Source organism: Montipora capricornis, chromosome 9 (genome assembly GCF_036669925.1).
Source record: "Montipora capricornis isolate CH-2021 chromosome 9, ASM3666992v2, whole genome shotgun sequence".
NCBI lineage: Eukaryota > Metazoa > Cnidaria > Anthozoa > Scleractinia > Acroporidae > Montipora > Montipora capricornis.
Window position 1 is genome coordinate 51,004,929 of NC_090891.1, and position 12,500 is coordinate 51,017,428.

Genomic DNA, 12,500 nt, shown 5'->3' on the forward strand with positions numbered 1-12,500 from the left:
AATAGCACAGGCAGTACACCCTTACTTGTAAGTACTGTAATTATTGCAGTCAACACAAAGATGAAACCTTAAAATGAGCTCACCATTATATAAAGACTTACTGGCACAACCGCAATCTGTCCACCTGGTCCAGACAGAGGAAATGCTGCAAAGTCTTGATTGACTTGAAATCCGTCACTCTCTCCCGGCAAAGAAATGCTCAAGTTACGCACATTCTCTATATTGTTTCTTTTGTGCATGGGTGTACCATGAAGGTGTCTGAACTTAGACTTGCGGACACCTGTGAAGGCCTTTTTAGGTCTTGCAGGGGATTGTGTGGATACACTGGTTGAAGATTGGCAATCAGCCTGTTAAGTAAAAAGAAGTAGAGGAGCAAAGGAAAAGTAAAAAGAAGAAATAGTGTCTCAAAGGAACAATAAGGAGCAAGTCCACCTATCACAGCTGGCCATTGTGATACCAATAGCGGTGCATAACCAGTCAACCTTATCACCTGAAGAAGACCAGCAGTAAGTGGCGTCATGATCTACAACCTAGCTTACAATGACTGCCCATCAATATACCATGCTAAACCACATTCTTAATGTGGAGGATCACCAGGCATACCCATGGATTACCATCACTGAAACCCTTAACTGGGTAATGCACATTATAAATGTGAAGAACAAAGCCAATAAGACACTAGGATTCATCAAAAGAAATCTTCACTCTTGTGCCAAGAGAATCAAGGCTCAGGCATATAGACCAAGGCTGTGCTCTAAGGAGCCCTTTGGGCTCCCAAGCATTTCAGCTGGGGTGCCCAGCCCTCTAAGTTAGTTGCCCGAATTAATTAAGTAATTATTTAATTGATTATCTGAGATCAACAATGCAGCAAGATCTTCATTCATTCATCTCTCTCTCTCTCTCTCTACAAAGCATTGCTGCTACTACTCTGGTCATTATCGAACTGGCTAGTGCAAGAAAAAACCTGCAACCAGTCAATTTTTCATGCCATACTTCAGAAAGACAAGAAAAATGGGAATGCCACCGATGTTTCTCAGGTTTAAAAATAAAAAAGTAAAGATTATGGCAGGTTTATGTAATTTTGATAAAGGTGTCTGGGTCTAATAAAGGTCAACCTTTTTTACTGGTTAGTTCGGTTGAAAATTAATTTTCACAACATGAATCGATGCCGCCTGATTCCAGTGGAGCTTTCTGTGAAAACTGCCGTGAAACAATGAAACCACAGCGGCCCAAAGGCTATCAATTTTTTTAAAAACAAATCATCTTGATCTGGACAAAAATTAAGTATTTTTCCCTATATTATCATTAAAATGTTAAGTTGAATGACATTTTTGTGGATTCGGTCGAAGCATCAGTCTGCGCATAGTCTGTGAATATTCATTTTTTGGGACATTGAATGATTTGTCAAGACACCAAAAGACAACGTGGGATTGCTCTGTTTCTAGAACACCCCCATCTCTCTCTCTCTCTACAATAACATGATATCTACTTTATTTATTTATATACTGTTATTTTTCATTGTGTTTATTATTATTTCTTTGTAGTCACTTACGAAATGCCCTTATTCAGGATTTTGCAAGTTTATTGAGATATAAATGCGGATGTAGATCTAAGTGAGACAAACAATCATATGTAGTAGTAGTAGTAGTAGTAGTAGTAGTAGTAGTAGTAGTAGTAGTAGTAGTAGTAGTAGTAGTAGTAGTAGTTGTTGTCATTAGTGTGTAGGTTGATTTATGTCCCAAATTTTAACCGTTGAAAGATTAGCTCTCCCATTTACTGTACCTTTAATTTAGCCCTTTCAGTTTACTTTCATTTTCATTCATTTCTCAATATTTTGAGAAGAAAAACAAATTAGCAAAATATTAGAAGGCCTAATTTGTATAGGGTTAAGGTTAGTAAAATATTCTGTGCTCCAAACAAAGATGCCGAACTTCAACAGGTGAAATCTATATAATGGTATTAATTTTTGTAAGGGAGAAAAATATCCACTGATTGCTTGAATACTTTCCAGAGGGGACTGTTCATATACAAAATCTTCTGATATCACTAACGAATTTCCAGAGCATGTGTTATTTTACTGTACTGTTATTGTAATAAAAAATACTTTCAATAATACTGAATGTGAACCTTGTCTACAGATGCACTTGCTTTAGATGCAGCTTCCATGTTTGGCTTGGGTTCCATAGCACTGACTTTCTGCAGCTTTACTTGAGGTGCTCGCTGCTGTGCCTGTTTCTTAATAAGTGGATTTAGAGAAACTTTCTTCATCTACAAAAGAAAAGATCAGTACAAATCATTTATACAACTGCTACAAACTAACAAATTTTGAACCAATATTATTAAAGTCAGAATATAAAGTTTATAATTTCCTAATTATTGAAAACATTGTAGTCATGGTGCCACTGCAGTGTTCATTTTATACTTGTGTAATTTCTTTGAATCCCTCACTGTCAACAACAATAATTATTCACTGGGACAACCTTGAAGCAAAAAAAGATGATTGGCTTCTGCGATGAAAGAGAGAAAGCCATATCAGATCTCGATCTTCATTAGGGAACTCAATTTTAATTGCTGTGAGCCGTAGGAAGCAGCAGCACTATTCATGACCATGGGGGCAAGGGCTCCTTATACATGTATTGCTGCACTCAATCCATTCACTATCATTTTTTTTGTTGGTTGGTTGGAGAGGATTTTGAGAAGATGCAGTAAATTGGCTCACTTCTATTTTTCGTCTATATCCCACACTTCAAATATACATTTCTTTCATTCAAAAAGAACTAAAGTAAACACTAAGAAATTTTGGCCCCTTTTTCACTTGTGTAAACCACAACATGGAGATAACAAAGAGAAACTAGTTTGACTCTCCTGCCACCAATGCACCAATACTTTCCTTGGCATAACTTTCACATTAAATAACAAACAACAATGATATTTTAGCAAAAAATGTCATAGTTGTAATTCTGTTTTGCCCACCATACTGACTTCAACGATTTTTTTGAAAATGTAAATGAAGGTCATCATGATTCATTCCGTATTCAGAAAACTGTATGATGAGAAAATATTCTGTAATTTCATGGATGTGGTCCCAGAACTCACTGGGGTATTAAAGCCATTGAACCACTCTTCAGCAGTCATGGAAGCTTGTCTGGCTGCCGTGTCAGGAAAAAGGTCTCCATGAAATTCCTTGTAAGACTAAAACAGAAATTGCGTCCCACAGATTTTTTTAATGGTAAAAAGTAGCTGTCAAACAATAATTATTGTTAAATTAATGTATAAATTATTTACACATGTAGCACTGAACCAAGTTTGACCAATATAACGGTTGTCGTGAACATATTTTCTGTTCTTGTGCGTTCAAGATTGTTAAAAGTAAAACAGTTTGACATTAGACAGAGTCAAATTTATTACATCTCACTTCAGGAGTTTAAGGGTTAATTGACCCATTGGCACCAGGACCCCCCCCCCCCCTCCCCAACTGACGAGCAAAATCATGTAGCGTCAGACAGAGTAAAATCTACTGCATCTCTTTCCTAAGAGTTGATGGGTTAAACCGGGTCACCCTATTTGACAGAATGGCGGAATTGCGAAATGCACAGAATATTCTAAAATACAGAATAATTATATGGAATATTCTAAAACATGGAAAAAATCGAATATTTTGAAACACCGAATATACCGACCATTCTAGAACATGGAATAATATACGGAATATTCTAAAATGCTGGATGAGAGGAAAGCCTTTTAAAAAGGGATATAAATATTTCATGTTTTGCCCGTAAGTAGTCTGGCTAGGATAACATAACTTTGGATGATAATTTTACATTTCCTCGCGACAAAAGATAATTATAAAGATGTGTTACATAGAAGAGCTAGTTCACCCCTGGGCAATATGTTTCGCCATTTCCTTTTTTTAGCCTCTCGGACTGTGCCGAAGCACTCAGGCAAGGAAAAATGAAGAAAGATGATGATAAGTGTCTCAATTGCCTTAAAAACATAACGTACAACATGTTATTGTTTCTTTTTCAGGCTGATTTGCTAAGATGTGTAGCACAATCACCGTACCCACTTGGGGGTGACTCAGAAACATTTCCTGATTTATTCAGTTTAACGTCTTCAATGAAGCTATATTTTTGCTGAATGCTAAGGTTATCCTTGTTGATTAGCATATAGGGTGTAAAAAGGGTAAGCGACTTTCCTTTCTTTAGAAAACAAAGGAAAAGGATAGAAAAATAGGCAAATTTTGAGTGTAACGCGTAACACAATTTTCAAATTGAAAGTCTTCAAAACCATTTTTCATAAGAGAGAACAATTATGTGCATTAACGGACAATAACCAGTGATAACACGCAGTAAATACTACATATGAGCCAAATTAAAACAGTTCAAGTTTATTAAAACACATTAAAAAGATTCAAAATTCCGTAGTTTCCTTACTGTAACGCTGTGTTTTGGAATTCTGGCGCTCACTAGGTTATAGTTTGAAACAAGTCTTCAATTGATATCTGTGGCTTCAAAACCATCTCAACTAAATGCTCATACCTTGTGCTTTAACATACAGAAAAATTAGTTTGAGGGATCCACTACGAATGGAGAAATCACTCCTCAAAACAGTCGCTACGCTTTTTCTGTTCCGCAATTACGCAATAATATTTTTCGAGACCACTTCTTTCAATGTTGCTCCTGCTCCAACCAAGGCGTAAGTGGGTTCCAACCAAGCATTTTCTGAATGCTCACAAGTTCCACTAGCTATTTCCACAGTTTCGTCATCGTAGCTTTCAGGGTAGCGAAAATATTAGCCTTTGACTGAGTCGCTACGTTTTTTTTAACATGCCGCGCCATATTGAACCTAGTCTTGAGTGCCAGTGAACATCACAAATCTACATCGCAAAGAAGCCATGATTTCCATGTGCTTCACAAGGCTTGGTAACCTTTCCTCTATGGATATTATTGGGAAGTCCACAATGTCTTTTCAGGGGCAATTTTCAGGAAATTGAGAGAGACATCTGCTCTGACCTCAAATTGTAAAGTGGAGCAAAAAAGTGGAGCAGAAAGCCGGCGTTTAGGGTGTCAATAGAACTAAATGAGGGGATGCTATCCTCCATGTAGTGAAAGCTTTCTGTTTTTACTTTTTATTTGCCTCAAAATTGACTATCTGTATGAAAGACCACGCCTGCAAGGGGTCATGGGTAAATCAAAAATTCAGTTTTAACGGACGAAACATTAATATTTTCCGAACAATTAGAAAGATATGTAAGTCTGGATGTGAAATAAGCCAAAATAAGTGATTTTCACCCCAATAAACACAATTTCACAATATTTAGGTATGTTACAGAAATGGGTACCGTGATCATGCTACTCATCTAAGTCAATGCCTTTTTGAAGGTCTTTGTTACAAAACCTGCTTCATTCATACACGACTTCCCTAGCAGATGTCGTTATGACCGGTCACAGGCAGACCACATTCTGTCGTTGTTGTTGTTATCGATCTTGTAGAAGGATAAATATGTTACCGTGGTTGCGATTTGCTTAGCAATAAAGTTTGAAAGCAAATAATTTAATTAATAAAAGATCAAACAAAGTGTCAATCGAATCCTAGTGTGTTATTTTTTTGGGGTTGTTCTGAGCTGTTTTAGGCGTCATTTTGCGAGATCTTTTCTCGACCACCAGTTAGAGAGTCAAGAAAACTGACAAGGCAGGCAACACCGAGCCACGGGAACTGACGCAAGACCCGAGAAATACTCGCACAGGCAAAAAATGCAATATTTATATCTGTAGTGCCGCACACGGCGTCTGTTGAAAGGCGCAGAGTCACAGGCCAGACAACGTGTCGCGATGAGCTGGATAGCGGTTGTTTTACTGGTCCAATAAGGCCAAAAGTATAACCTACAACCAACTTTGATTAGCAGTGATTTAATTGACAATATTTGAACGTAAACTGAAACACAATGTAATCAATAAACTAATCACTAAGTGCTCAAGTGCCACTTAAACGAATAACAGCACTGACAGTTAAGAAATGCGGTTTTTCAATTTTTATGTAATTATTTTACATAATGTCCACTTTATAAAGAAGCAAAACAATAAAACAAATTGCCATTTTGGTAACATGAAAGTGTCCGTAATTACGTAATAGCGGGAGTCATTTCAAGTCAAACCTCTATGGCTTTCGCCAGGGATATGGATTTTGTCCGCAATAGCAGGGTGTCTGCAAGGCGAGAGTTGACTTATTTAATATTTTGTCTTAAATTATAAAAAATGTGTAAATAATGCAAAACCTTTGAGTACAATAGAAAGTACTTCATTCATTACCCTTCGAGGCACGCAATAACTTAGAGGCACCACAGACGACATTGTGAGTTGAAGAAGTCGAACCACTTCACAAGACATGACATCCAAAGCAAGCTTGGGAACAATGGCCATTCCTTTATGCTGTTCGTCCAATAATTGTGTTGACCCTTAAGAAGAAAAAAATATAATCAGTTAATTACTTTAAAACAACATTCTTCATTCCTTGATCAATGGGACTGGAGGTCTCCATCCCTTGCTTTCCCCTGACCCAGGGGTTTCAATAAAATTTGAAGTAGGCAGCTGGTTTAAGTCAAGTAGCTGACTGTATCAACAAGGGGCCATTAGAATTTGCAATTAAGCCCATTCTTTTGATAATTTTCAGCGAAGAACTATTTGGAAAACCATTTCAAAAGGAAATGACGTGTCAACAACTTCATGTCATCATTACGACCAATTTCAAGCTGCCAAGAAGGAAAACAAGTCTTGATGCAACGATTACTCAATAACAACCTGTTTTGCATAAAACATCTTGATATGTTTGAGGATGTAACTAAACGTAATTGAATTACGTAAAAAAAGTGCGATGGTTGGACTACGCAAACTTACAGAAAAAAGTTAGCCGTTCACTGTAGCAGACAGATGGCAGTATCAAATTATTTTGAAATTGAGGTTAAAAAAAGTACATTCAAGTCCATCAAAATGAATTTTACTTTAGATTTGAGCTTCTCTAAGCGAAGTAGCCGACACTTTTCGTCGGCCGTCGATGCTTATTGAAACCCCTGCTGAGCACTTGATCATTTGGGTAGAAGCTCTTCGGACATACAAATTTTTCTCATGACTGAAGTGCTCCAAATAGGACAGTCACATGCGTTTTGGAGGGCAAATAGTTTACTTGTTGCCCGAGTAGCATCATTTGCGCCCGACCGGAGTGAATCATGTGATACAACAAAAGCTGACTGAAACAACTGAAATTGGTCCGCTATATTCCGCTTTATTAACCGCACAGCCATGGGCCGAGCGCGGTACTTGGTCTGCATGTTGTTTACTTTTTTTTTTTCATTTTGTCGGCGAGCTGAACCAAACTTCCACTCCCACTCCCACTTCCACTTATGATGTTTATTCACCAAAAAGTTGTAAAAATGTTAATGTACTTAAAATTTTATGAATAGTCCGTTTTTTACGAAGAACAAAATAGATTTTTTTTGTGTGCGTTATTGAAACATGTAATCGTGATTTTTAAGAAAGAAAGCTAAGACTATTACGTCATCGGAGATTTCACAACGGCTACGACTGATGGTGCAATCAGAGATTTCACCTCCGCTATAAGTGAAAGAGCAATACGTTCGTGTGCAGTCGTTGTTTTTAGTTGTGCTACAGATTGATCAGGTGATTTTGTGTCTATAGTCATCAGTGAATCAACAAGGGCTGCTTTGGAATGTGTACTATAACGTAATTCTTGTATTGTGATGCGTGTAACTACTTTGCTACCCCTTTACTCATGTAAGAAACCAATTAAATTTAATCGTGACTCTTAAGAAAGAAAGCTGTAAGTTGTTAAAAGTGTTATTATTGTATCGTTCATACCCAAACATATCCCGATGAAAGTTTCAGATTAATTAAGACCATTATATCATTGGAGATTTTACAACAGCTACGACTGATGGTGCAATCGGAGTTTTCACAACTGCTATTAGTGATGGTGCAATACGTTCGTGTGCAGTCGTTGTCAGTTGTTGTGCTACAGATTGATCAGGTGATTTTGTGCCTATAGTCATCAGTGAATCAACAAGGACTGCTTTGGAATGTGTACTACGTTGCGACTATAGTGGTAAGAAAACAGATAAATTTTCAAGGCGCTTATACGATCTGAAATATCTTCTTGTTTGGGTGTCATTCCAGCTTGTTCCGGTATATTCCGGTACCATTTCTTGTTCATTTTGTTTCATTCCGGTGTTATTCCGCCTCATTCCGGCATATTGCGGTATATTCCGTTCCGTTCCTGTGCTTAGTAACGCCCTGTTTTTGTCTATCATCTTTGAATTATCTTATCAATTCAACCAACCTTGGTTAAGGAAAGATGTGGCAGCAGAAGAAACTTCAAGGTAACGAATCAATGAGTCTCCCTGAAAAATACAATAAGATTGCAAAAAATATACAATAACTACAGTACAGTCAAATATATGTTAACTAAAATCTCAGTTATTTAAACTCTGTGAATACCAACACTTTTTCTATGATTCCATGAATATAAAAATAGGGAAAGATTAGAAGATCTGGGATAAATATTTGTAAAAAATACATTCACAAAGCATGCAAGATTCTCCCACAGAAAGGAAAGATTCACGCGCCTACATGAACATGAATAAATGAATGTAAAGTAACATATACCTTCCCAGCTAAAAACAACATATTGGTGTCAGGGTCAAAAAAGGGCATCAACACTCTGCAAATTTAAGAAGTGGATAGGTCAATCAAACATGTAGCTTTCTACAATAATTATCATTAGACACGTACGTACATACATACATACATACATACATACATACATACTCAAATGACCACTATCCATGGTACTTTTTGGGGTCAATGAAATGTAATCAATGAAAAAACAGAACAGAACAACAAGAACTTTCAAGAATCCTAACTGGCTGGAGGAAAACCAGAAAAGTTGAGCCATGGACTACCAGAATAAAATTCTTGGGGTCTCAAGGCAAGTCGCTAGTGTGTACTGCTTCCTGGTAATGTCCTTGTTCCTGGGTAGAGAATGGGCATTACAAAACCAAGGAACAGCGAGACAAAACACCAAAACACCATGTATGACCCCACTATATATTGGAATTCATTCAAACCTAACATATGTGACAAGCATTCTTTTATTCCCACCAAAAATTCTCTGCTGTCAAAAGTAGTGCTTTGTTTGCCTTCCAGAAAATATTTTTATAATGTACTTCTCCAGTCAATCTGCATAGTCTTTACCAACACAAAACCGTGCTACCACTCGCAAAGCACATATTTTTTGGTGTTTGAGGATCTACCCACATATCCATTTCTTATGTGGCGAGAGCTCTTCTCGAGTATGACCTCTCACTTGCATGGGACAGGCAACATGCACTTTTTGCTCTTCCCTGGGCTCATAGGTTCAAAAGTGGCTTGTACCTGCCCCTCCCACCAATCTTTTTTTTGCTATGCCAGACCAGACCAGGGTCTCTTCACCGGTTTCAAGAGAGACCCTGGGAACAAGGTTGTGACTGCTGTGACCTTGAACATTGGACTATTGGGTAGCAACCTTCATAACAAAGTGCCAAAAGTACTAGCATGCATGGACTGCTTAGAAGAGGCTGCAATTTGCACCTGTATATGCTTCCAGTCCGCTGGGGGTAAATTGATCATTGTAAAGCGCCTTTGAGACGTTAGTGATAAGGGCGCTATATAAATGCACCACTTTACTTTTTTTACTATTACGCATTGTGTGCCTATAATCTTAACAGAGTTGAAAGCGAAAGAGGAATCTAAAACTAGCCTATGGTGTAGTTTTAAAATTAATGTTAGTGATGGGATTAAAAACTATTGAGGGAAAAAACATGAATTAATGCAATATCACCTTTTTGAAAGTATAAAAGATAAAAAACTATTTAGACACCAACTAACAGCTTAATATAGGACTCCATTTTAACACTGGAATTGGGTGCCTACCCTCCCGATGATGTATCAAAGCTCAACGTCTGTATTGGTTTGTTTAAGTCATGCACATCCCAAACCACAACTTCACGTTGGTGAGACTACAGAAAAAAAAAATTGTTATTTAAATATTTCATTAACTAGTGCATTCCACCTGAATGCTGGGGCAACAAAGCTTTTTCCCAGTGCCATTGTGCCAGATATTTTTCAAAAGCTTGATTATAATGCAAATAATAAGGGCTATTTACAACATTGGTTTATCTTTGCACAAAAAATGTTTCATAGAGGGGCAAGACTAGACTTGAGATTTGCACTAAATTTAACCTTTTTAAATCCCTTCTGGTCACATCTTAACAGAGTGCACTACATTCCCATCACCTTGGAACTTCTGATCATAATGTTCTAACACCTCAAATAAAATTTCAGGGGAATGATGGATAGCCTTCTTACCGCATTAAAACCAGAACCAAGAATTTTGTCAGTGTTTCCCAGCCAAAGTATTCTTGAGTCTGTAAGTCCTGCAAAGCCATCACATGTCTACAGAAGGCCCATATGACATTTCATATGAAATAAATGGACAAAGTGTAAGTAGTCTTTACAGCATTAATTAATCAAGTTACAATAATTTTTAATGGCACTAAACTACAAAAGCACAGTCAGGTAGCCTTATTAACAACATCAGTAGAGCGCCCCTAATTGACAAGCAAAATTTCTGGAGTTAGAGTATAATCTGAAGTCTCTCTCTCTCAGCAGAGTTAAAAGAATACAACTAACTATTAATAATAAAACTTGATACACACTAACACTAACGTACGTTTGCAACAACAAAGTTCAATTCCCGGAGGATTTGGTTGAGCCACCAACATGGCTGCTGTTTCTTTGTTTGACACCAACCTGGCAGCTGTGATGTCACGAGAAACCCAAGAAAATGTTTGTTTGCTTAAATGAGCTTAGATCATAAATGCAGTGAAAAGCTGACCCTTTTTCCTGGGCCATTCCTTTTTTCACATTAAATTAAAAAAATAATTATTTAGTTATATTATTGTTTCATAACTAAATCACCACAATTTAAAGATTTCGATATCTAATTCAATTTTTACCCCCACAACAGAAGAACAGCGAGGATCTAAGACCCGTATCTTTTTGTCCTGAAAAACAAAAGCAAAAATGAAAAATTCTTAAGTTATGTATCTATCAATGTTAAGCCTGTGGGGTATTTGACCTCTATTGCCTTCCCCACCCTCCAGAATTTGACTAAGACTTGACTTTGAATTTGACTTTTGCATGGAGGAATGGGACTGAGTCACATCGTCCCATGTGCTCCTCTGTGCACTGGCCATCTTGGAATTGAAGTAGCGTGGCTAAAGCCCTGAAAGACGGCTGTTTTTAAGTAATGGTCCGGCTAAGAAGCAGGCAGAAAAACAATAGCCCGCGGCAATAGCGTCGGTTAGTTAAAATGTGCCAACATTTTTAATCAAATTAAGTTCGGCTGTTCCCATTGGTGTAAGCAGCTAAAAGCGCGAAATTTGAATTTCAATGAAAAATGTAATCGACTTGCCGTCTAAAAAATTAGATTCTGTTTCGTAGAACAAATCATTATGCCTTCAAAAACTATGTTTGTAAATATCGTCAAGATTCTATGCGCCATTTGCCGATTGGCGAATGGCGCATAGAACAATGCCCAAATTTGGCCGAGAGACAGAGATCAAGGGCATGGGGAAGAAGAAATCCAAAAAAGGCTTTTTTTTCATTTTTTTCTCATCTTTTTTCGACATTTTCCGATATTAGCCAATCAGATGCCTCGATTGGAGCAGCAGCTTCTAAGTACTTTTGCCGCTGGGCTGCCTGCTTCTTAGCCGGACCATTACTTAATAGAGGTAAGCACTTGTTTTTACATTTATACAAAAACACTACTTCTCACTGCTCATTTTTTATATAAATTGACGGAACACCTTACTTTGTGGGAATTGTGTGGATTGTTGATAATATGGACTCAGAGAAGCAAGCGTTGGAATTCTATTAAATATTTTCTATCCATTGACTACGAGAATGCCTCTCTTAAAGATTACGAGCACCTGTAGAACAGGGATATTACTTTCCCAAGGTGGGATATTTGATCTGCTTTGACCAAATTTTGGGGTGCCATGGTGGCGATTTTGACCAAAAATTCTCATGAGAAGTCAAATGCCCCACATATGCTCGGGTTTCCCCCTCCCCTCCGGCTTAACATTGGTAGATGCATTTCTGAAATGATAGCCTCTACAAGTTTATAAATCTAAATCCACTAACTACATGTACATGTACAGATCTGCAAACTGATATTGAAGTAACTTTACCTTGCTAGAAGTGGCTGATAAAGAGCCATCCCCCTTCCAACAAAAGCTCTGAACTACGTCATTATGACTGTCCATGCCTGGAATAAAATTTAATATATAGATTTAGCCAAGACTAAAAGCAGAGCTCCCAGGTTATTTATTCTTACTGGCCTTACACAAACAACGAATTACAGGATAAAACAATTTTGAATTTTTTTTT

General features: G+C 37.4%; 1 protein-coding gene across 2 annotated transcripts in view; it reads right to left on the reverse strand.

Annotated features, from left to right (window-relative positions):
• The window catches only part of LOC138015087 (coronin-7-like), a 47,013-nt gene that overhangs the window by 10,721 nt on the left and 23,792 nt on the right, over positions 1-12,500 (reverse strand). The window contains exons 8-17 of one of the 2 annotated variants that reach the window (XM_068862002.1): positions 12,302-12,378; positions 11,066-11,113; positions 10,416-10,502; positions 9,981-10,066; positions 8,676-8,730; positions 8,350-8,410; positions 6,309-6,454; positions 3,097-3,192; positions 2,149-2,268; positions 102-347 (exon numbers count right to left, since the gene is read on the reverse strand). In XM_068862002.1, coding sequence (XP_068718103.1) covers positions 102-347; positions 2,149-2,268; positions 3,097-3,192; positions 6,309-6,454; positions 8,350-8,410; positions 8,676-8,730; positions 9,981-10,066; positions 10,416-10,502; positions 11,066-11,113; positions 12,302-12,378 — 1,022 coding nt within the window. Of the gene's footprint in view, positions 1-101; positions 348-2,127; positions 2,269-3,096; positions 3,193-6,308; positions 6,455-8,349; positions 8,411-8,675; positions 8,731-9,980; positions 10,067-10,415; positions 10,503-11,065; positions 11,114-12,301; positions 12,379-12,500 lie in introns of both variants that reach the window. The other variant, XM_068862001.1, reaches the window with a different exon arrangement.